At 40.8% G+C, this 26,349-nt stretch overlaps 1 protein-coding gene across 1 annotated transcript in view; it reads right to left on the bottom strand.

Moving 5' to 3' along the window:
* VOPP1 (VOPP1 WW domain binding protein) overlaps positions 1-25,052 on the bottom strand; it is a 98,876-nt gene extending 73,824 nt beyond the window's left edge. The window contains exon 1 of the mRNA XM_081287183.1: positions 24,835-25,052. Coding sequence (XP_081143309.1) covers positions 24,835-24,888 — 54 coding nt within the window. The 5' untranslated portion in view covers positions 24,889-25,052. The remainder of the gene's footprint in view (positions 1-24,834) is intronic.
* Positions 25,053-26,349: the final 1,297 nt, after the last annotated feature.

Genomic DNA, 26,349 nt, shown 5'->3' with positions numbered 1-26,349 from the left:
ATGTTGTCCTTGGAGACTTTGCAAATGTGGTTGAAAAAGGAATCATTGCCTCAACAATGATGCTTTTATTGGATGCTGCTGGGGCATTCTCTTTGTTAAGTATAGCAGAAGAAATAGTCACAGAAACCCCTAAAGAACAGAAGGATCTGGAATGAAAGAAAGAAAGAATAAATGAATGAATGAATTGGTGGCATGGGGATAACAACTTCTGATTCCTAGAATAGAGCTTTTTGGTTACTAATGAACTGTGACAGGGAGCTCAAAGCAGAGTTCCTCACCAATAATTATAGAGAAGTCAGTTGGAGAAAAATGACCAGAGAGAAGGCTGGCTTATGTTTGAGGAAATCACTGCAATCATCAGTTACTAATTTCAGTTGACAATATGTAATGGTTTATTGCTATCACTGTCCACACCCAGAGATAATTTCTTTTGCATGTTTTAAAATAAAAAGACATTTGTACATTCCTAATACTGGGTGCAAAAGAGCCACATACCAATGTAGTGCTTTTAACTTAAGTCACTGAAACATTTTTACTACTATTATGTCAAAATGAGGATTTTAGGGTTAGCATCACCAGATGAGAAGCTCAGAAGTAGTCTTCCTGTGCAAAGGAAGAGTAATCACATAAAGAGAAATATTCTATTGTGTGACAAGCTTTGTGTAATAAAATTGTGTTTCAAGTTTAAAAACAAATAAATCAATAGTAAGTGGATTTACTGAGTCCAACTGTTGGAGTAGGTTCATAGATATTGAGTACTATTTAGTCCTAGAAACTGATGACACAGCAGTGAGCAGAGAGGAGTTGATACCTACATCATGGAGCTCATAGTATCCAACGAAGGTAGACACATATAGAGTCTAACCCATAAACCAAGATCTAACCCCCAGGGAATTCACTAAGTTGGGAATGGTTGTACAAAGAGAATGTTCAAGAAAAGGAAAGCATTAAGCATCCATCCTATAGACTAGGAGGTGATAGGAAGCACTGAATTAAGCTTAAATTCAATATCATATCATGAATTGTATGAACATAGAAAAAGGCCATTTGTAGAACAGAGAAAAAGGCCATTAGTATAAAAACCGATGAGATTCAAATAAAGCCTAGGGTTGGTTCAACTAAGTAATAAACCAATATTGGTTTCTTTTTTACGTAAATGTGGCAAGGCAATGTGAGATGCTCCATTAGTGACAATGGCATTAAGAGCCATGTAGAAACTCTGTATAAGCTTTGCAACCTTTCAGTAAATCTAAAATTGTTCCAAAATTTAAATCTGACTTAAAACTATACAAATACGTTGTTCCCTCTACCACCACACAAAAACAAACACCAACAAGAAGTTGAATTAAGGCCCTTGGCTTTGAAATGCAGAAAGCAAGGTGGGAATGATGGAGAAGGGGCTGCAGCAGACCTGAGGGCTGAGGTCATGTAGGGCTTGAAGATCCTGTCAGAAGAATTTGAGTCTTTATCCTCAATCCTATGAGAAGTCCCTCCATAAACATAAGCTTCAGGCATTTCTGTCCAGTGAACCTTGGAGACACAGAGAAAGGCAGCCTTCGGTTTGCAGATGAATGAAGCAGCAGAAGTTGAGATTACTCAGCAGATCCCTTGGCCCACATTATGCCAGCTGCTGACTGGCAGAGGGCCAGGCACATTATAAACCCTCTGACCTGGATTTTAACAGCCCACAGGAGCTGTGAAGTCTTGGGAAAAGCTGGCTCTGGGAGGTACAGGTGGGTTGGGTACTGATTGTACTGTCTTCACCTAATGCCTGCTCACATTTAGTCTCAACTCTGTCCCACCTCTGAGGCTAGGAAGAGAGAACTAACAAGACTCTGGAGAAGCCAGAGATAATAGGATCCTGGCAGGTACAAGGTGATCTTTCCTCTAGAGGAAAAGATGAATGTGAGGAGGGCTGGGGTTGTAGCTCAGTGGTAGAGTGCTTACCTAGCACTAGTGAGGCACTGGGTTCGATCTTCAACATCACATAAAAACAAAAAAATAAATAAATAAATAAATAATGGGTAAATTCTAAAAAACAAAATTACTTGGCTGGAAATGGTGGCACCTGCTGGTCATCCCAGCGGCTTGGGAGGCTGAGAGAGGAGGATCAAGAGTTCAAAGCCAGCCTCAGCAAAAGTGAGATGCTAAGCAACTCAGTGAGACCCTGTCTCTAAGTAAAACACAAAATAGGGCTGGGGATGTGGCTCAGTGGTTGAGTGCCCCTGAGTTCACTCCCCAGTACCAAAAAAAAAAAAAAAAATATATGAGTGTGAGGAGAAGCAAGCCAGGTGGCCGCTGAGGTTCAGATTCAAATGATTAGCCACACAGACACTGAGACTAGGAAAGACATTTTGGCTAATTTTAGAGAAGTCCTATACTTCTATGACATTTAAATATAGAGATCTATAATACAAATATAAATCCTTTGCATACCAATCAATTGTGCCAACTTCTGGGAAGTTACAAAATGTCATGTGAATTAAAGAAAAGGTCTTTGTGCAGAGAAATTTGTACACAAAAACTAAGTGTGTCAGTCATGCAATCCCTTACTATACTGACAGATCTTACTGGAAATTGAATTGGAAGGTGATTTTCAACTGGCCATTCATGAATGTATTTTTTTTAATTTTTTTTATTGGTTGTTCACAACATTACAAAGCTCTTGACATATCATATTTCATACATTAGATTGAAGTGGGTTATGAACCCCCAATTTTACCCCAAATGCAGATTGCAGAATCACGTCGGTTACACATCCACAATTTTACATAATGCCCTATTAGTAATTGTTGTATTCTGCTACCTTTCCTATTCCCTACTATCCCCCCTCCCCTCCCCTCCCATCTTCTCTCTCTACCCCATCTACTGTAATTCATTTCTCTCCTTGTTTATTTTCCCATTCCCCTCACAACCTCTTATATGTAATTTTGTATAGCAATGAGGGTCTCCCTTCATTTCCATGCAATTTCCCTTTTCTCTCCCTTTCCCTCCCATCTCATGTCTCTGTTTAATGTTACTCTTTTCTTCCTACTCTTCCTCCCCCATGAATGTATTTTGTCTAACCCATAATAGTTTAATAATATAAAACTTTACACAAAAATCTAGATGTCCAACTCATTGTGAAAAATCCAAAAATCTGCCAACAATTAACTGCCCGGTTCTCTGTCACCTGCCTGCCACACCTTTCCCATGTGAAACCTTTTCTATTTTACTACATGTCCCTTCACTGCCCAAGATATAGCTTGGCTGGATGTGCATGTTTATGCCATTTCCTGAACCCTGTAGGCACCTGCACTTGCCACCTTTTTCACAGAGAATTCCTGGCTGGCCACCTTACTCATTTTCTCACATTACTGTCAAGATGGATATTTGTCATCACTTGGAGGAATCTAAATTAGTTCATATAGGTGCAGATCTAATATTTATCACTCATATGAGTTACACATTCTTAAAACAGGGTGGCTTCTCTGCAGACCATCTAAGAAGATGTGCAGCATGTGGATTGGCAAGTTTGGTAACTCTCCTGTGTACGACCACTAATAGGCTCTAAACATCTTTACTTTTACCAGCTTGTGCTAGGGTTTGCCACCTTCCTCTTGGCACAAGACCACATATACAGAAATCTGGAAAGTATATTCCATTATTATTCTATAGTCACATATTAGAGGGAAGTATACAAAAGATGAAGGAAAGCCAGAATATACTATGGGTTTTGCAGTTTGTATTTCAGAATAATGAAATCCTAGAATTTCATATAACCAACAAAACCTATAACCTTGGGGAAGGGATGTTGTTTTATCACTGTTTGAATCTATAACAACATGGGGTGCCTATAGTGGGTCTGGGCACCTGAAGACACAGGATCCTGGAGTAGACCAACTATGAGGTATAGGAGTTGGTGGACTTATGCACTGGGGAAAATGCAGGTACAGTCCTGTCCATCAGGAACAATACTGCATACAAGAAGTCTGCCAACAGATAATGGATACTCCAGACAGTTAGAGATCAGGTTTTATGAATGGACTATAAATTACTAAAATTTGATAAGGGAGACAGTGCCAGATCATCATAAACCACTCTAAATCATTAAAAAGATACAAGCTCTTAAATCAAAGGCCTATTCCTATACGCAGTCACTGGACCACACAAAACAAAACTATAAGGGGTCCAAGCCTTTTAATCATTTGCCCTTCCCCCAGGGCAACTGACAACCAAGGTCAGGCACACAGACTCCCTTGGAACAGGTAGGTGCATGTAGCCTATGGCTTAATTTCCACTAAAATTCCAAATCCGTTGCTAGTCTAGACAAAAACCAAAGAAGGAAGGTATCTTCTAAGCATCACTTTGTAGCTGTAGCTAAACCAGAGCTTGATATTCTTTTTTTTTTTTTTTTTTTTGGTACTGAGGATTGAACCCAGGGGTGCTTAACCACTGAGACACATCCTCAGTCCTTTTCATTTTTTTATTTTGAGATAGGATCTTGGTAAGTTGCTTAGGTTCTCGTTAACTTGCTGAGGCTGGCTTTAATTTGTGATCCTCCTGCCTTGGCCTCTAGAGTCACTGGGATTACTGGTGTGTGCCACCTGCTCAGGGCTTGATATTCTCAAGAGCCCTTTTCTCTTCTCTCCACTTGCAGAAAAAAAGCATCTGCACCAAGGTGACTGTTAGAAGCAAAGACACATTGTCTAACACTTCACAGCAGGGCCAACCATGCACCTGGTACACTGTGCAGTTACCTTGGGAACAGAAACAAAAGGAGGAAATATCTGCTGATGAGGAGAAGATTTTTATCTACTTCCTTCACCCTAACAGTACTTTCCAAACAGACACACATCCAACTCTATGAAGAATACTTCTTTCCAGTCAAGAGAGCGTGATGTAGTTCTATAAGAAAGTTCCTGCATAGAGGGGCTGGGGTTGTGGCTCAGTGGTAGAGTGCTCACCTAGCATGTGCAAGGCCATGGGTTCGATCCTCAGCACCACATACAAACAAACAAACAAACAAATAAATAAAAGTACTTTAAAAAGAGAGAGAGAGAAGAGAAAGTCCCTGCACAGAAAAAAAAAAAGGAAAAGAAAAAATATCCTACATATTAAAAAGGTGTTCTCCCCTCTTCCCTGAAGAGAACAGTGCTCCCAAATCAGAAAAGGTTTTTTGTTCCCACCACTGCAGAGACTGACTATCCTGACTAGGAAAAGAATCCATGGGTCACATACATCAAAAGCTGAATCACTCCCCAGAGCATATGGCCTGGAAGTTGCATAACCTGTGTTAAGAGGACCAAAAAACTATGTCACAGTCACCACTCCCCATGATAAGGGAGGATGCCCCCAAATGCCTGTTTTGGAGGAAAGCACCGCATTTCCTTTTGTACATCAATTCAAGACTTCCTAGCAAAATCCATTTCTTGGAGCAACATAATTCAACCTTAAGAACTGAAGATGCAACTTCACCTTCAGCCCAAGAGAGCTAGTCTAGAAGGTGTGGGAACAGGCCAGGTGCTGTACTGGCCAGCTACTAAATCCACTGCATGAAAACAAGGGCTAAGATTGTAAATCTTTCCTAACACCAGAAATTCTTGTTTCTGCTCAAAGAAGCAAAGATGATATTTAACCCTCATACAGTTTTGATGTAGAAAATCCCCCAAAAGCCCATGTATAAAAGCATGGTCCACACCCATAGCACTACTGGGAGGTGATAGAACTTTTGAAAGGTCAAACCCAGTGGAGGGTAACTTAGGTCACTGGGGTGTGCCCTCAAAGGGATGGTGGGACTCCAGTTCCTTCCTCTTCCCCTTTTCAGTTCCTGACCAATGAGGTGAGCAGTTCCGCTCCACTACACACTCCTGCCACCATGTGCTGCCTCTCCACAGGCCCAAAGTCACAAAGCCAATCAGTCTTGGACTAGAACCTTTAAAACAAAAATCAAAATAAGTCTTTTTTTCTTTATATATCGTTTTATCTGTAATATTTCTTAAGAGTAATGAAAGCTAACAATCCTGTGATCTCATATCCTATAGGATGGAATATAAATTGGATTACAAATATAAACTTTCTGAAAGTCACTCTGTCAAGATGTATTGAATGTCTTTTAATCTGCTGATAAGTTCTGGTTAGTTGTTCCACTCTAGAAGCTTATCCTTTAAAAAACTCCAAAATACACAAAGATGTTAATCTTAAGGATTCTTACAGTAGAGGAAAATGTGAAAAAAAGCCAAATATTCAACATCAGAAGCATAGGAGAGTCATCCCAGAGCCACTTCATGAAGTATTTTATATATATATTATATATATATATATATATATATATATATATATATATATATATACACACACACATACACACACACTAAAGAAAGGTTTTGGGTAACTTTTAATGCAATGGAAGTGTTTCTGACATAAAAATGCAAAATCAAATATACTTTATGATCACCACATGGAAAATGCAAAGAAAACAGCTGGAAAGAAAATATAAAATGCTAAAGGCTTCTATATTAGAGTGGTGAATTACAAGTACCATGTTTTTGTTTCTTTGTGTATTTCTCTACTTTCTAATTATTAGAAATTATTAGTTAGGATGATTTGGGTTTATTTTCATAATAACTAAACCATAATCGAATTGAAAGTTAGAGACTGCATTGGCTTAAAGGTCCTAGGATAGGCTTCCTGGAGAAGGCTGCATCTGAAATAATAAATGAAAGACAAGGAGAAAGGATGTCCCCAGAGGGGCAGCAATAGTATGGAAACCAGAAGGCTCTGATTTGGTTCAAAAATCAGTACAGGGAAAACACAAGGCATGCAAGCCCCTTCACCCAGAGCCCATTCCCCTTATCATCCAGTGCATTCTTCCAGACTTCTTTCCAAGAAAGCTCTCCAGGCCATCTCTGCCAATAAGATTAACAGCATTTTACATGAAATTTACTTGCCATGCCTGTTGTAGTTTGATCACTTTCATTTAGGTCAGAGTAATGCCCTGGGATATTAGGACATAGAATGCCAGGCTAACCCTGCACCGTAAGCACACCCTTTTATATACCCAGGTAGGTGGAAATTGCCCACTGGATGAAAACAGCTTTCAGTGCTAAATCAGATTACAAGTGCTACCCAAGCACATCTCAAAAGTTAATTCTCCCATTTGAAGCAAATGTCTAAATTCAGGGAGAGGGAGGCCTTATTCCTTTCTCTTAAAGCAAAGAAACACTGAGTGGGGAAGGGGTCAAAGAGCTGACCCGTTAGGATGGAGGTGGAAGAAAGCCTGTTGCATACCGTGAGGGCAAACAGACACACTGAAGGAGAAAGTTAAAGCTGAAGCAGGAGAATAAACGTAAAATTGGTGCTGAGGTTGAGGTTCAGGACCAGTGAAACAGTTGGAAAGAACCTGGTGGACCTGACAGGCTCTATACCGGTACCTATGGCATTCCCCCAGGGATCCACTCCCACCAACTAGATTCTACTTCCTACAGTTTCCACCACTTCCCAGCTATAAATCCCTCAATGGATTAATGATGAGGTCATTAACTGATGCGGTCGGAGACCTGAGAGATTTAATCACGTCCCAAAAGTCCCACCTCTGAACCCTGTTGCAGTGGGGCCTAAACTTTCAACACAGGAGTCTTTGGAGGAACACCTCACATTCAAACTACAATGGGGGCAAGCTAGTCCACTGACAGTTTAGATGAGAAGGACCAATGCAAGCACCTTTTGGATTTTGAAAGGCAATGAGAGAAAGAAGATAAATTGGCTGATTTTAAAACCTCTGCACAAAATGTCTCTTCTCCTAAGAATCTTTAATTGCTTAAAAAGCTGTTCTCATAAGGTCTCTAGGAATGGGGTGGCAAATATTTATTTTCCTTTCTTATCAGAAAGCAGATGACACATATGAAGGACATATTAAATTACCATTTACTACACATGCACTATGTGTCAAAAGTACACACTCACAGGATCTCTAAGCTTATATATCTTCTACACGACAGACATGATTTTTCCAGTGTTACTAATGAAATCCAGGCAAAAGCTAGGTGACTAATGTCTCCAAAGAAGAAACGCTGAAACTAGGTCTGTGTGCCTCCAAAGTTGTCCTTTTCCTTCCACATTACACCACCTCCAAACACTGGGCAAGCATTTAGCCCAACCTTCTTCCTACAGAAGGAGTCTTATCTCCATCCAGGTCTCTGGCAAATAGCACTCAGAGAAGTAAGTGATAAGGAGCTGTTCTCTCAAGAGACCTCAGTGGCTTAGCCATTCAACTGTTAAAACCAGAGAGGTGATGGAGCACCATGAAAACAAGGTAGGATTTCCTAGACTATATTCTTGAACCCACAGGAAAAAATTATATACTCTGCTGGCTACAAATTACTAACAAAGGCTCAAACACTTTAGGAAGGCAGGCAACCCAAATCTATTACTTGCACTACTCTAATCAAAGTCAGGTTGTTGCTTTGTGTCTGGGTTTCAATGCTCCTACAGCAAAAAATGACAAAAGCTTGACAACATAATTACAACTGTCAATCTTCCTAAAATAAATTACACTTGGAAACATGCAGGGAATAACAGTATAGACACATGAGTTAATTATATCTCATAACCTCATTCCCAATGTATGTGTTACCCTAGCAGGAGGTATTGTTCGGAAGAAACAGCAGTTCATCTGTTGTAGAGGCTATTTTTAAATTTTGGATTCATGGATTTTGTTTTTCAAAAATGAGGCATTTGGGGGATAGTTTTCAGTGCAGTTATTACAGAATTTTACTGGTGCTACATTTTCATTTCCACTTTTGCAGCTCTTGGTAGAAGGAGTTGCCAGTAAGAATTTTTGTAAGAGGTCTGCTTCCCAAAATGAGGAAGAAAGAAAAATGTTCTGGAGAGCCATGACGTTTTCTTTTGACACAGATCCAGAGATGACTAGGGTAAGCTCAAACTTACTGACTATGAAACAAATTATATTTAGAGTACAGATCTAGGCCTCACTTTTTTGGTTTTGCTTTAAATATTTACCTGAAATTAACCAACGATTCAAACTGGGATTCAAAGTAAATACTTTTAATTCTACCAGAAGCTCTCACTCAGTCTTTAACCCCAACAACCTAAGACTACACCACAGCTGCTAACCTCATACATCATGACATAAGGAGCCCTACCCTGAGTCCTGCATTCCACTGGTATTGCTGTGCTCCTTTCTCTACTACTATGAAAACACACACACACCCTTCCTAGGCCTAGAATCAGGAACCATTTCCTTTCAGATCCTGGAGCATAATAGCAGGGATATTCTCAGGTTTGTCATGTTCAGTATAACAGGTTGTGTACTGCACAACTCAGGGGTGCCATTTACAAAGACTATGCTTTGACAGGCATGCCCTGAAAAAGACAAGAAATCTCAAATGCTGAAGAGGATGTGAAGACATAATCTCATACCCTGTTAGTAGAACTTTTAATTAGTACATCTTTTATGTAAAAAAATACAGAGGTTCTTCAAAAAACTAGAATAGAATTGACAAATGATCTAGCAATTCCACAGCCGGGTATGTACATCTCCAAAATAAATGAAACCAGTATGTAGAAAAAATATCTATGCTCACTTGTTTTAACACAACAGTGTTCCAAGAGTGAAGAGATGGAATCAATCTAGATGTCCATCAATGAATGAATAGATTAAGAATGTGGTATATATACACAGTGGAGCATTATTTGGCCATAAACACACACACACACACACACACACACACACACACACACAAACACAGAATTTTGTAATTTGAAGCAACATGGATGGAACTGGAGGACATTTTGTTAAGTGAAATATACCACACAGAGAAAGACCAATGTCATTTCACATTTATGTGGATGCTAAAAAAGTGACTTCACAGAATTCACAGAAGAATGAAACAGTAATTACCAGAGCTTAGGAAGGGTGCACAGAAAGATAGCAGAAGTAACGGATGCACTGGATAGGAGGAATGATGTTCTATAGAATAGCAGGATAACTAGGGTTGATAACAATCACTTGCATACTTCAAAATATCTAATAGGAAGGATTTTGAATATTACCAACACACAAAAAAAATGATAAATTTTGAGGTGATAGGTATGGTGTTCCCCGGATGTGATCCTTAAAATACAGGTACTGAAACATCACATGGTACCCCATTTACATGTACAATTGTTATGTGTCTGTTAAAAGTAAAAATATATTTCTAAAACATATATGATGTCCCCTACCTCCCTGCCTAAGGTTGAGGGCAAGGTTGCGGCATCAGACAGGCTCAAGAAGGAACATCTTGGAGCTTTCCGGGCTCTGAAGAGCACTGTGAACTAAGCATTATTGGAATGTTTTCTGTAGGCCAACAGCGCACTTAAGGGACTTCAATTAGGCAAATGATGGATTGGGAAAGGGTACACAGAGGCAGAGGGAGAATAGCCTGGGTTGAGGCAAAAAATGAAGGCCTGAAAGAGGCATGTGATAGAAACTTTAATAAGGAAGAGTCAGCAGGACTCAGGAACTGCAGCACATGCAGGGATGATGGGGCTGGAATGTCCCTGGTTCCTGGAGTAGCACCCTGGGTGGGTGGCAAAACCTTAGCTGAGATAGAAACCACCAGGGGGATCCCTGAGGGTAAGGGAGGGCTCTGCTTTAGATACAGTGTCTGAGAGGCTGCTAGGCCTCCCTGGAGGAGATACCCGAGACACGTGAGGGCATTCTGGAACTCAGCAGGGAATTCTTGAGATAGAAAATATAGATTTGGGAAATATCGGCATAAATAACATGATTGTAGTATATATGTGTAATAAGAATTGTATTCCGCGGTCATTTTTTTAGAATCAATAAAAAAATGAATAAAGTCTGTCATTTAAGATTTAGATGTGGATGAGATGCCCAAGGATCCTTAACATATTGGAAGAGGAGGAAATTCTCAACCAAGCATAGGAAACTGCCATATCTGAGGTTCAAATGAGGTCTGGGAGCAGAATGAAGAAGGCACCCAGTGAAGAAGCACTAAAGAGAGGGCATCCTGCCGCCTCTTGTAAAGGAGAAACTCAAGCGAAAGGTGATCTTCCTGAAGAGGTGCTGTTTCTAAAATCAACCATCTCATTGGAACGTGCCTCTAAGCCAAAAGAAAAATCCACCCGAGACTTAAGTTACATAGAGAAATATATTTTCAGAAAAATAAACAGTCTTAAAATAAAATTACCAAACTGCCTGTAGACTTTGGAGAAGTTACAGAAAGAAAGGGAATTAAAGAAACAAAATTCAGGGAATGGAAGGCAGGAAGGGATAAGAAAGAGAGAACAGGCTACTGGTCCCAGGCCTCCATGTTCTACCTCCCAGCAAAAGCTCTGGCCTCTGGAACGATACAGTATCAAAGTTTAGACGATGACTTGGGACAGTCATTAACCTCCATTGTCTTCAGTTTCCCCAGTACATAAAATCTGGAAAGAGGGACTGGAGTGGTGGCTCAGTGGCAGAGTGCTGGCCTAGCATGGTGAGGCACTCGGTTCGATTCTCAGCACCACATAAAAATAAATAAAGGTCCATTGACAACCAAAAATAAATAAATAAATAGACAAACAAGTAAACAAACAACTAGAAAGAACAGCCCTTACTACCTCTATTTGCTACACAAATGACCTTTGGTAAGTCAAATAACTTCTCAGCCTCAGTTTGCCCATCTGCATAATGAGTGACCATATTTATTTTACAGAGTTATTGTGAGAAACACAGGTAAGGTGAACACCTAGAACAGTGTCCCACATATTTTAAGTGCTAGATAAGATCCAGCTCTTAGCAGCATTGGTGCCATTTTGGTCCAATGTGTTGTTCTAGAGGTCCTTTTGCTAAACATGAAGTGTAAAGCATCCATGAAGGATGGGCTCTTCCTCATTTCCCTGCTCCATGCCTCATTATTTTTAAACATAACAGTAGTGGTCAATTATTTTCTATACAAGCAGCATGCCCCTGGCTGAGAACACAATTCCCATGATTAAGTTTTAAAGCAAACCAAACTTTGCTCACATAAGTTCTGTTTGCAAAGGACTTTCAAGGACTAAAATATTATAAAGACTGCTTGTGCTGGATTCACTTCAATGAGCTCTACTAATAAACCAAAACCAGAGTAAATAAATATAAATTAATGGATAATACAAAATAGCCTATAAAAAAAGAACTCACTTGTTTGTTTTCTTTTACATTCATTCTCAGATGTTACCACATTGTCCCTACCTCATGTTGGGACATGGGTTTGCATACCAGGATTTGCATACTGGGAATACTTACACACTTATACAGGGTACCAAGTACTTAGTTTAGGAATTAGAAAGCCACTGTGCTCACCCATTGTCTCTGCAAGCTACTTCTGGAGATGTCCTCTCCCAGATGGCTTCCTAAACTCCTTCTGAGATCTTCACCAAACCCACAAAAGACTGAGTGATCAGTGGGGGCCCCTGACTTCCGGCTACCAGCAAACTGAGAGGCAGTGGGCAGTTGGCACTCAGTCCAGTGGGAGATGATAATTTGCATTTGGCTTCAAAGGCTGCAAAGACCACCCCTAGGCCACAATGAGCCAAGCTGGTTCCTGAGCCACCTTCCAATTGTCAGACCTAATCATCCACATCTGGTTTTTATGAGCCTAAATTCCCATCTTCTGAATTCATATCCTATTTACAATAAAGACACATCACTTAGGGTAACATGATAGAATTTCTCAGTGCCTAATGAACAGAATACCTACCACATAAGACATCATCCAGAACTTTTCCCCAGTCTAAACCATGATGAAATCTCACAGAAGAAAATGCTATGATTAACCAGGTGTGATGGTGCAAGCCTGTGTCACCAGTTACTCAGGAAACTGAAGCTGGAAGATCTCTTAAGCCAAGATCAAAGCCAGCCTGGACTTAAAATGTCCCTTTGGGAAACAATAGGGAGAGGGGAAAAATGAGAGTCAAGGAATATTGCCAGGCCATAATGAAACAAAACCACAAACATGCTCTAGGAGAGGCACTCTGGATGTTGACTTTGTTGCATTGCATAAAGAGCTGCTGCAATCCACTATGCAACCACAAGGACGAGACTAAGCTCCAAAGAAGAGCAGAACAGAAAGGCCAAAAGGATCCAGGATGGCACCAAGCTACTGAACAAGCCAAGCTTGAAGTAACTCGAGATTTCTTATCAAACTGGGTAATAATCATCCTCAAATTTTATTACACCATTTGAATTGAATTTTCAGTTACTCTAGGTCAAAAGCATTTTAATTAGCACACAGCATAATAAGTACTCCACGGAGTATTAAAACATAGAGACACATAAGAAAATCCTTAAGAGACTGGGATGGTGGTTGCCAGGGGTTATGGGGAGGTTTAGTCAAAAAGGCACAGAATTTGTTATGTGAGATGAGTGAGTCATGGAGAATCTGTTGTGCAGCCAAGTGCCTACATAGTTAGCAATATTATTTTGTAGACTTACAAAATTTCCAAGGTATGGGGCTGAGGTTGTGGCTCAGTGGTAGCGTGCTTGCCTAGCATGCATGAGGCACTGGGTTCAATCCTCAGCACCATATAAAAATAAAGACAATAAAGTCCATCAGCAACTAAAAAAAAAAAAATTCCAAGTAGGTCATGTGTCATCCGTTCTTATCAGCAACACAAAAGTAATAATAACGGCCATGCATGGTGGTACAAACCTGTAATCCCAGCTACTTGGGGAGGCTGAGGCAGGAGAGCTGCAAGTTCAAGGGCAGCGGGGGGCAACCCAGCAAGACCCTGTCTAAAAATAAAAATTTTAAAACAGGGCTGGGTTTGTAGCTCAGTGGTACAGCACTTCCTTACCATGGGTGAAGCCTTGGGTTCAATCCCCACTACCACAAAATAATAATGCTAATGATAATAAATAAGAGGAAAGGTAGAAATTTTTGGAGGTAATAGATTTATGGAGTATATATGGTTTCATGAGTGCACAATCATTACCAAACTCATCAAGTGGGTTATGTTAATTATATACATATTTTATATATAGAAAAATTGAATAAAAAAGTTAAAATTTTAGAAAAAGAAAATCTTTCCAATTGTTTTATGTTTACTTTAAAGTTCATTCAGACATGAAAGCTCATATAAATAACATTCATTTTTCACACCCGCTATCTTACTTACATGTGAACACTGCACAGACAACAGATACTGTGGTAATCTATGAGGGGGTCCTACCACCCAGAAATGCTCTGATAATGCCAATTTCTAAAAACCTGTGTTCTGCCTCCCAAGGGCCCTCATACAAGACTGCATGAATAGGTCATGTGCTGTAGAGCCCCTCATGTCTTGTATTCACCTATCTATCTTTCCATACTCAAGTCTCAGCTTCCCGGGGCCAAAGATTCCCAAAGACAAAGGAAGAACTTCAGAGTACAGCCTAAAATATACTTCAGCTAAAAGGATGACATGAAACCCTGGCATCATTAGAAAAGCCAACTGTCCAAAAAAGAACTATTTTAGTGTTGAGACCTTTTAAGCAATAATAATGCAGACTCACTACAATAAACAAAGGAAAAGTTAGTGTTCAAGGTAGAGAACAGCTAGCCTCAAAGAATGTGTTATGCTCTTTTAAGGTTTTTCTGAAGACATAACTGTATTGATTATATTTGTGCTCAAACTTCATAAACAACTTAAGTAAATAATTGCCAGGTGGATATTAAAGTATTTCTTTAATCTGGGTCTCTCCTCCTCTGGGATGATAGTTTCAATGAGCTCCTGAACTACTACCAAAAAAATTACAAAAACAAAAACAAAAAAAATTACACACACAACTGAATTCTAATCAAAAGATCTGCAGCCCAAAATGGTACTGATTCTAGTCATGACAATCATCACCAAATGATTCCACCTCCACTCTCAGCAGCCTCACTCAACACATCACCCGGTCATACTGTCATTTGGAAAGGGACCAGAGAGGAGCCTGTCCTTTTTATCTTATGGGAGGAATATAACTTGTCCATCAGCAAGCCTTGGAGAGCAGCCACTGCCCAGAGTACTGACTGTGCCACTGGCAGACCCACAAGCCATTACAGTGGATGGACTCTCACACCTGCTCAGGTGATCAGAGCCCAAGGGTCATGATTTTGAAGACTCATTTCTTTTCTGCCAGGAAGTGTTCAAAGCCTCAAGTGCATCAATTAACCTGTGGTCTCAATTGATCCAAGGTTCCCATCATGAGAAAAAGCCTCTGCATACATCTGCAATGTATCTTGTGTAATTCAGAAAGTTAAAGGTGAATCTCAAGCTTCTGCTACTACGACCAGCCATTAATAAAAGAACCAGGTATTTTTACACTTTCTACTAAGAACTCAAAGCATGAAATTGAGCTGGGGCTGTAGCTCAGTGGTAAAGCCTTGCCTAGTACGAGCAAAGACCTGAATTTCATCCCCAGCACTGCAAAAAAAAAAAAAAAGAAAAAAAAAGAAAGAAAGAAGAAATTCAAGGCATGAACAGACTTATGTACTATGTTAGTTACCCTTTCCCCACCCTGCCTTCTGTCCCAGCATCAAGGGAAGTGAACTGTGACAGCATCCACTCACTCACTCACTGTCCACCTGAGTAAGGCTTTGGACCGACTGCACAGTGCCCCTTGGAATTAAATCACAATGTTTTAATAGAGTGTAAAAACCTTTATAATCAGTAACTTAGGGACAGTAATTGCTCCAAGCAATAACTTTTTCAACCTTCTGGCAGGCAGACTAATGCCTCTCCTCCCCACAAAGAGGACTGTATCCTAATCCATGGAACTTGTATAAAGGGACTCTACAGACATGATTAAGGATCCTAAAATGGGGAGATTATCCTGATTCATTAGGTAGGCCCAAGTATAATCACAAGAGTCTTTTTTTTTTAATTTTTTTTTTTTTTGTAGTTGTAGATGGACATTCTCTCTTAGATGTGTTTTCTTTGTTTTCCTAAATAAATATCTGTGCTGCTATTGACAAATGCTGAAGTTTTTCTGTCATGTACTTCAAGGACCCCCACCTATCCTCAGTCAAGGCACCCTTTTCTGGGAACTCCTCTGGTGACAGAATCAAATTGCAAATGGTATTTAGACTCCACTGAATACTTTAAGAGTGATGCCATGGTTTAATTTTAAACATTTTTTTTTTTTTACAATACATGAAGAACCAAATCATTGCAACCATTTCAAGTCAATGATTTAAAAAAAGGATTATATGTTCAACTTTAAACTATGTAAGAGAGAATGTCGTTTTTGAAAACTCGTTAAGAGAGCACACAAACAAAAATCTTTAACTATCTCTGAGCTAAAGAAAATGGTTCCAAAGGAAGGAGGTTAAAAAAAGAAAGGAAGGGACAGGAATATGGGGAAGGGGGTGGGGAGAAAGCTAGAAAAAGAGAAAATAGGTTTCTGAAAAGATTCTAAAGCTTGTGGAAGTGTTTGGAATTTATCTTGAGGGAAAGAGAGAAAGCCAGAGGTTTTCTTTTATCTAAGAGATGCTGTGGTTTTAAAAAGAACCCTTAGGCTATCAGGACCCATACCTGACTTCTCAATCCATCTAAAGGAAGGAAGAACAAGGAACTAGAACTTTCTGCAAAAGTAATCTCTTCAACACACACACACACACACACACACACACACACACGCACACTCATACCCATGCATACTCCCTACTCTTCATAATGGTTTAAGGCCTGTCCTTGCTCTCTCCATAATGCCAAATTATAACTCTTTTGATGACACTAAACACTTCACAAAACACCAAGAGACTGAGCCCAGCTAAAGAGCTTTATTCTTCTTTACTCTCAGTTAATTAAATGTCAAAATGCTATTGCCTTCTGCTCAGCTATCCCAACGGCATGTTAGGGGAAGAGAAGCCTAGTTTCTATCCTTTTATTGTCTTAATCCATGGCAGAAATTAGAGCCAGGGATGATGGTAATCATGATCTTCTTTTCCCTTGTTAAGGACATTTATGACCAAGTTTCTTAATCTAACCACTGACATATTAAACAACATAAGCAAGCACAAATTTTAAACAGAAGCATAATTAGAGCTGTCCATTTTTGTAGATGTGCAGTCTCCATCTTTGCAGGGTCACAGAACATTGTTTATGATTCACAATGCTCATAATCTTTTAATCCAAACTGTGGCACAAGTTAAATTCAAATCAGGTGATTTTGTGAAAAGCTTCCATCAATGTTGAGGTATTTCTCTTTTTAAAGGTATATGAACCGGTTTTAGAAAGATTAGGCCATCAAGACTCACACCTGGCTTTTCAATCCATCTAAACGAAGGAAGAACCAGGAACTAGAACTTTCTATAAAAGTAATCTCTTCAAAACATGCACACACACACACACACACACACACACACACACACACACACATTCATACCCACACATACTCCCCACTCTCCATATTGGTTTTTGTGTCAGTGAGAGCATAAGCACATAATTTTTACTCAGACTCCCTGCCAATACACAAAGAACTGAGATTCTGTAATACTTGATCATGTTGCCACACAAACAGGAGACCTAACTACCATCTGGATATCCTCTGTGCTTTCAGCAAGGTATTGATTAATTTCAAACTTCATTTCATAAGATATCTCTTTGTTCTATTCAGAAGAAATTCTTCTTTTGTCAAAAACTGAAGTGTACAGCTGTACCTCCTGAAACTGTGAAATGCAAACCCACTGCCTCCTTGTCTTCACTAAGCCCTGGGCTCTTTAACCCCAACAAATGAAGTCATCATTTCCCATCACCAAATACAAGGGCCTCTGGAGGGTTCCTTTTCCATTGTTTCACAGTTTTTGAATGCAAACAACTCCCTATTTTAGAAAACTACTAAACTCTGACTCTCGAGATCTTGTTGGATCTCGTCTCACCAAAGGCACATAATCACACACCTCAAAACCAGCATCTAAAATTGAATTCTGACTCCTTAAGGACATCGCTGTTCAAGTTAAAATCTCAAATGCCTCAAAAGGGGGTCTATGTATTTTATTCTGCTCTGCTCAACATTTTTATTAATCGATTGAATAAAACTAATAATGGTCTGATAATCAAATCTGTTTAGGGTACAAAATAAGGTTCCTGGATTTTAAAAATAGTATGTAGAGACTGTGATAGACTTAAGAATACAGAATGGATGAAGTATGAAACAGAGTAAATGTGTAACCGTCAATTTAGTTTCTTAAAAAAATAATAGCTCCATAATTGTTGTAAGCAATAACATATGTAAAAAAAAAAAAAAGCATGGAAGTCTCATGGCAAACTCAATGTGAATCTCTTGGCTGCAGGGCAGTGGGTGAGGGGAGGGACAACACACAGATATAAACTGCATGATGACAAGGTACAAACAAGACAATGCAATCAGACCACATTTAAAGTACAGAGCATCCTTACTGTTCAAATAAGTGTCAGTGGGGAAGAAATGTGAGTCAATGTCTTCGTGACAAAATTGACTTACCAACAATGAACATTTACCATTCCTTCTAAAACAGATCACCAGCACCCCTCTTAACCCAAGTAACTGTATAATCAATTTCTGCTCATAGGGTCACAGGAGAGTATAACACAGGTGGACAGAAAAATAACCTTCTGATCTCATGAAGATAAAGTATAACCATGAAGTCAATGAAAGGAACAAAGAATACTGCAAATAAGCCATTTATTAATAACCCAATAGTTGTCCAAAGCAGACTGATACAAACCAAAAGGACTAAGAGAATTTGGAGATGGCGGTGGGTAGGAGATTGGCAACTAGAGCAAATAACTCAGAGTAGCGAGGTATATCATGATAATACCACAGAAATCAAGTGAAAACTCTCTTTTTATGCATCATGACATTTTGTCAGAAAAATGACACTCTGCCCTCCAAATTGAGACATCATTCTAAAATAATCACTTAGGATAAAACAAATTATTTTTATAACATGCACTATATTTGTTTCAAAATAAAGTCCCAACCAAACGTTTTAACCCACTATTCACCATGGCATTTTGAAATTTGGTTCAAGTGGATTCACTTTGAGGCAACTTTTTCTAGGTCCAATTATTTTTAGACAATGAGGATTCTCCACTTACCGCCCAGTTCAGAGTTTTCAAACGCAGGTTTGAGGGTGATGAGATGATTTGAAATCACATCTTGGAAGAAATGACAGCAGGAAATGAATCCTGGACAAGAGCACACATATTGGGGACTATAACATTTGTGCCCAAAGGCTGAAGGGATATTATTGTGATACTTTTGAAAAGGCAAAGAGTGCAGAAGTAGGACCAGGTAGAAACAATGCTGGCCTTTTCCAAAAGTTGATGCTTTATCTTGAAAGAATGAATTTCCCTACAGAGGTGTTCAAACACAGATTAGATGTGGAGTACAGGCATACCTGTTTTTATGGTACTTTGCCTTACTGTGCTTCACAGATATTGTGTTTTTATGGCAACCATTTTTTTCAACAGTTCATGTGACTGTTAGCATTTTTAGCAGTATTTTATAGTTTAGATATTATGTTAGCGTTCTGTCACCATCACAAACACCTGAGACAAATCAACTTAAAAGCAGGAATGTTTTTTAGGGCTCATGGTTTCAGAGGTTTCAATACATGATCACTTGACCCTGTTTGTTTATAGGCAGCATAGTACTTTGTGGAAGAAGCACATAATAGAGAAGACTTGTGTACCTCATGGTGGCTGGGAAGCAAAAAGAGAGAAAGAGACTGATATTCAAAGAGACTGATATTCCTTCCACTAGGCCCTCCCTCTTTAAGGTTCCAGCACCTCCCAATAGTATCAGACTGGGAACCAATTTTCATCCCTAGCTGCTTATCTGGTGGAATATAAATTCCATCATATTTTGAAAGTGATGGATACTGGAAAGAGAAGGAGTAAGATGGAATGGGAGGGGAAGTGGAATGAAATTTTAAGTAAGGTAGTCAAATGCGGTCTCATCAAGAAGGTAATATCTGAGAGGCTTCATCAAGAAATCATGACAAAAGTGAGTTCTAGGAAAAAAAAAAAAAACATGCATCCTGAGACTAGATAAATAAGGAGCCATTACCCTGATTCTGTCCTTGTTATGTATTTCTGGAGTCTCTTCCCTCGAGTTAGACTTTATGGTCTGAACAGCTAAATGAAAACAAAGGCTAAGTAGAGCCCAGCTCTGGGAGATGTCTCCCAGACCTCCTCCCACCACCAACACCTGGCCCCATCTTTGTTCCACTACAGAAGTGAAGTTTTTGCCACCTGGTTCACTGGTTCATTTATTGCTGCCTCTTTCTCAACCATAAGTACCCAGGCTCCCCTGAAGTTTCCAGAGATAAATCCCTATAGTCTTCTTTTTCACTCAAATTGCATGTTGCTTAGATGCTAAAAACTAAAAAAGAGTAGGAGGGTTGAAAGGTTTATTTCAGAAAATTGGCAGCCAGTGGCTGCCACATTTGTTGGAATTCCAGAGCATGAAAAAACATTTGGCAGGAGACAAAAAACACCCTTAAACATAACTTGGTTCTAATTTTGAGATTCCTAGGCATCAAAATACACAGGACTGTAGAAAAATACTCAGTAATCCCTTTTTTCCTAGTTTCAAAGATAATGCTCACTGTCCAACCTTTCAAGGGTTGTTGGTTCTGCAGAACTTTGAAGCATGAGGCAGCCTCAGTTAAGAGTGTCCAGTTTTTGCAGGGCATGGTGGCAGATGCCTATACTCCCAGTGGCTTGAGAGGCTGAAATAGAAGGATCACAAGTTCAAAGGCAGCCTAAGCAATTTAGCCAGGCCCTAAACAATTAAGCAAGACACTGTCTCAAAAAAAAAAAAAAATTTAAAAGGGGATGTGGCATGTGGCTCAGTGGTAAAGCACCCCTGAGTTCACTCCTTTGTACAAAAAAAAAAAAAAAAAAAAATGTGCTTTGGGCTCCAGGGAAATATCAGAAAAATACTGAGGCTGGTCCCTTAAATGAGTTCTTCCCCTCTGTGAATGAACATAATGAACCTATAGCACTTGCATGGGTAAAGATTATACCAAATAATATACTGGGGGGGTGTAAGGTATAATTCAGTGATGGAGTGTTTGATCCCCAGCACCGCCCCCCACACACACACACACAAAATAAATAAACAAACAAATGAAAGTAGTATACTATACATTTCTGGCAAAGGCAACAAGTACTTCAAAAGTATCAATAACCTAAGCCCTAGAAACTCTGCAGTGACAAACTGTGCAATGACAATGTCTAGAAAACAATACATTGTTGAAAAGCCCCAGGGAGGTACATATGCTTGAGGCCTAATTATTCTCCAGTTTCAACCAAAGTACAATCAGGGCTTTCTTTTCTTCTTTTTCCTCTTCTTCCTCTTCCTCTTCCTCCCCCTCTTCCTCCCCCCTCTTCTTCTTCTTCTTCTTCTTCTTCTTTTTTGTTTTTGGTTTCTAAGGTGCTGTTGTGGCCCAGTGAAGGCCCCTAGGAATTACTCCACCAAGAATAGCAGGAGACAACTTAGTCTCCTCATTCTTCACACAAGAACATTCACAGGAGATCTCATCACCAGAACAGAAACATTCAAAAGGGCTTTGGGTTTTCCTATTTGTGGGAACCAGAACTTGTGGCCAATCTATAAAAAAAAATCTTCTACATTTGTGACCCAGTCCCTGGACTTAAGCAGCTGGCAGAGAAACTGGGGGAAGCAGGAGGGAGGAGAAGAAATAAAGCCCTTACTAGCTGTTGGCATAATTCATAGTAAATTCTGAGTTAAGAGAAAAAAGGTCACTCCATTAATGAGCTCCAAGAAGCCTCCCTGGGGGAGGGATGGTGCTGTCAGCTGCCTGTTCCTGCTTAGAGCTCTGCCCAGGATGTATGTTCAGGATGAGCACACAACCCAGGTTTCCTGAGACAGTACTGTTGATGTCTCCTATTCAGGCACAATTACAAACAATCAATATCCAATTTCACTCTCCAAAGTGTCATGATTTAAATTATAGGGTCCCTCAATGAAAGGGTGACTGAGTTTCTAGCAGGGATTTTGCTGCTTTACTTGTAAATTAGGTCATGAACCTCTCTCAATCCACTACTGACCTGGGGTTACACAATGTGCAAATTCCTGCATGTCCCCATGTAGACAGAGTATGGAAGAAGAAGCAAATATCATGGTGAAGGCACAGACTGGAGCCAGACTCTCAGGGTTTACAGCTCTAACCCCTCATACTTAAAAGCAGTGAAACTTGGGACTAGTTATTTAACATCTCCCATTTGAAACAAGGATGAGGATGAAAGTAAGTGCCAGAAAGGATTAATGAGTTAACATTTGTAAAGTGCTTAGAACAGTGCCTGGCACCAGGTAATCATTCTATGAATATTTACCAAATAAAAATAAGTATGCAGTTTTGTCTAAGAGGGAAATAATTTTATACAAAGAAATGGTGATGCAAGGCAGAAAGGCTCTTTTCAAAACTTTTTAGATCCCCTCCCTATTCAGATACCCCTCACTGACATAAAAACCCCATGCTTTATCTGGGGTTGTTGCTCAATGGCAGAGTGCTTGCCTAGTATCTGTGAGGCACTGGGTTCGATTCTCAGCACCATATATCAATAAATAAAATAAAGGAATATTGACACTAAAAAAATAATAAACAAAACAAAACAAAACAAAAAAACATGCTTGATCCTGGATGAAGACAGCTGGCGACAGGGTTACAGGGTTCCAGAGGGTGGAAATAGAACACTCACTGCCACAAGGCCTCCCTTATTACCTTATGATCAACTACACACTAAATTTCTACATTGAAATTGGCTCAAATAGAACAAAGAAACAAAGACAAATGTCCCAGGTTGTAGCTAGCAGTCAGAAAGAAGCCTGAAGCCAGCAAATACCTCTCTCAATTATTTTAAAACACTCAACATGAAGAGTACCCTTTGCTCCCCAAACACTCCATAATCGCACATTTATGTATGTGATTCAGGACTTCAAAAGCATCAAAAGTATGCCAATAAAACACATTTAGAGCAATCAATTTAAGATGAAAAATCACAGATATAAGTCTCACATATAAAATTCCATGTGATAAACTATAAAGAAATCTCCTTAATTCCTCCACCATACATTAGGTACCCAGGATAATCACTGCATGCAAATAGGGTACCCCACACCATCCCACAAACAAAAAAAATTACTAGTTGTATATCTGTATGTCTGGATATACAACTCTATGAAAGCAGCCTCTTAGTCATTTAGGTTTTAGTTTTATGTCATGGTTCTGCTTTTAATCATGTTTCAACCTTTCAGAAAGATTAGAACTCCTGATTAAGATGATAAATTCCTATGCAACAAAACAGCTGTTTGGAAAGAACCAAGTCTCCAAGGCTCTTTAGGATACACACAGACACAAAGCCACAGAGAAAAAAAAAGGCCTGGGAGACAAGGGTGGCACAAATGCAGAGGAAAGGGAAGGCTAGTTAATTATATTAAGCAGCGATTAAAAACAAAAAGGATTACAAATGTAGACACCCATGCATTAAGGTACACACATGTTTGTTTTGTTTGTTTTTATGTAAATAGCGGTCTCTGATTCATTTCTCTGTTGTTCTCTATGTTGAGTCACCAAGGGGATGTGATTCCTAAGGTTTTAAAATTCTAAACTAACGGAAAGATTTGGAGCAGGGAGGCATTCCACAAAAAACATTAAATACTAAACGAAAGAGATATTTCAAACAAAAACAGGAAGTCTGCTATGGTAGAGCCTGGAGCAAGGAAAAACTTTTCCATCAACCTCCTTTTCCAGAGAACTAAGACTTGCCCTCTAACATTTTCTAACAATTTCTTTTTAATACACGGAAAAAACAAAGTCGTCATTTCCAGTATCACTCAACTATTAAGGGAGAGTTTTTACAACTGTCTAAACTAGGACATTAAAAAAAGTACGTTAATCATTTCTCATTTACATTGACTTCATTAATGTAACACAAATTTCTTTCCAAATAAACAGGCTCAGTAGGGAGTTAAGTCCTAATTCAGATCCTCCACACTGGAATTCCACCATGGCCCATTTTAAAGAACCCGCTTTAGCTAGAAGGGGGTGGCCCCTGTCACAGGATGCAACTTTTCAGGCAGGAGGAGCCGCAGTCCCCACGAGGGTTGTGGTCACTGGGCGCCGCTTCCACCCTCTAGCAGTTCAACAAGTTCCCTAGGCTTCTGATCAGCACCCACCACCCGAGCTCTCGGTGGAATTTTCTTGTCACACCTGAAGACTGCGCTTCACTTTCAAAAGCACTGATGTTTCTTCCTGCTGCTCATCTCGGCTATTTTCTCTGGCATTCGCGTGACATTTCTCACCACTTCCCTTCCGCCTACTAGCAACTCGCCCCCTCTCCCGCCCCAGTCGTCCCACCACAACCCCGAACCGCTTCGCGTCCCGGACTCTCCGCGCCTGCGCTGCTCTGCTCGCGGGGACCCCCGCCCCCCCAACTCCCACCGATCTCCGGCCCTCCGCAGCAGGGAGGGTGGGCAGACAGGGCACAAAGGTCACTCCCGAGTGCTGAAAACCGGAGCAAGAAGCGGAAGAAATAAGCTTTCCAAGAGGGGGCTGGGGATAGGGGACAAGGATAGAAGGAGGAGGACAGGGAGAAGCAGCGTAAGGGTCAGGAGAGCTTCCCTGTCACCGGGGTTCCTACACCTTCCCGCACCCGGACATATGCAGGTCCGTGGGGCTGTAGTTCTCGGCCGCTCGACAATTCGACTCCCCCAGGAAGTCTCCCGGGGTAGAGAAGCCTCGTAACTGCGTCCCCCCTTCTGTCCTAGCATTGTCCGCGCCACACAAGCGCTTCGGGAGGCGCCGGGATCGGCTCGGTCCCTACCTCCGCCAGCAGCCCCAACAGCAGCGCCGCCACCCTAAGGGGCAATCGGCTCATGGCTCCTCCTTGTCCTCTCCGGGTGCGCCCGGCTGCCGGCTCGCAGGCGGGTCAGGGGCAAGTCCCCAGAGCGGTGGGCAGATGGGCTGACTCCAGCCGGGAGCCGGCGCGCGCAGGCTGGGCCAGCAGCAAGCTATCCCGGAGGTGGGACGCGCGGCGCAGATCTCGCAGCGCTCCGCCCCCGGCCGGCGCGCGCTCCCGACCTACCCGCACGGCGCGCGCGTCCGCGGGTACCCGGAATCCAAGGCCAGAGTGGGGCGCGGCTGTCGGGCGCGGGGACCCGAGATGCTGAAGTGCATGAGCCAGGGATGGGTTGAGGGACCCCACGGACCTACCAGTGTGAGAGGAGCTGCCACACGTCTTGTCTTTCGGGGGATACGGTATAGTGTCACCACCTGATAGACCGAAAAGGTTTTTAAAAGTGGCAGAGTCTCCGCGGATGGAGGAGGGGCGGAGGTGGCTGTAGAGGAACCCATTCTCGCCTCCTGGTTTTCTGATTTCTCTTCTCATTGCTTTTCTTTCTGCACGCCCCCTCTCTGCCCCCTGGTTTCTACCTTCTTCTCTCCCTTCCTTTTCTGCCTACAGCAGGGTGGGGGGTCGAGCACCCCGCCCAAGTGTGATGGAGAGGACAAAGGGCAAGGAAGGTTCACTGTGGAATAAAGGCTCCCTGCACCTCACCTCTCACTTAGATGTTGATATTTTTCTTCCAGCATATCTTCCTGCCCTGACACCATTGACCCCACCTTGAAGTACCCCTCAAGGCCGTTCGATTTTTTCACAGCACAATTCAGTTGCCATTTATTTGTAAAGATATTCAATGAACATTTGTTGAGATTTGTAAGATGTATTAAATCCTGAGCTTACGGTAGATTGTGTAGAGGTGGACAAGAAAAACGCTCTTGTAGTCTAGAGGGAGAAACACTTAACTATCAGGGTGCTGAGTGTAGAGTACAGGATAATAGAAGAGCATAAAGGTCAGGGACTACCCATAACTAGCGATGGAAGGAGGAGGATTCATGGAAATAAATGGCACTTGAGGCAAATACCCTTTACCTCACTTTTCCAGTCTTCTGTGCACCACCAGACTGTCCCTATTAGAACTTAAAAGTGAGGCAGAAAAGAACTATACCACAAGGCTGCCAAGGGTCAGTCAGTATATTGTAGTGACTTGGTCTTAATTACAATTCTTTTTAGGGCAGAAGTAGGACTGAGGATGTACCCCAGTGGCAGCGCACAGTTTCGGCATGCACAAACCTCTGGGTTGGTTCCCCAGCACCACAGTTAAAAAAAAAAAAAAAATTAAGGTCAGAAATTAATTTGCAGAAAATAGCCAAAAGTGTGTTGTATGAAAGAGACCCAAGTGTTCCCATTTACCCCATGGCAATGTAAATGATCAGTGTCCTGTAAAAATTCAGTGTGCCTTGCTGGGGTTAGAACTTTAATTTTCTAATGTTTCATTCT

The sequence above is a fragment of the Spermophilus citellus genome, assembly GCF_964194105.1.
Source record: "Spermophilus citellus genome assembly, chromosome: 3".
NCBI lineage: Eukaryota > Metazoa > Chordata > Mammalia > Rodentia > Sciuridae > Spermophilus > Spermophilus citellus.
This window is presented reverse-complemented; position numbering and strand designations above follow the sequence as displayed.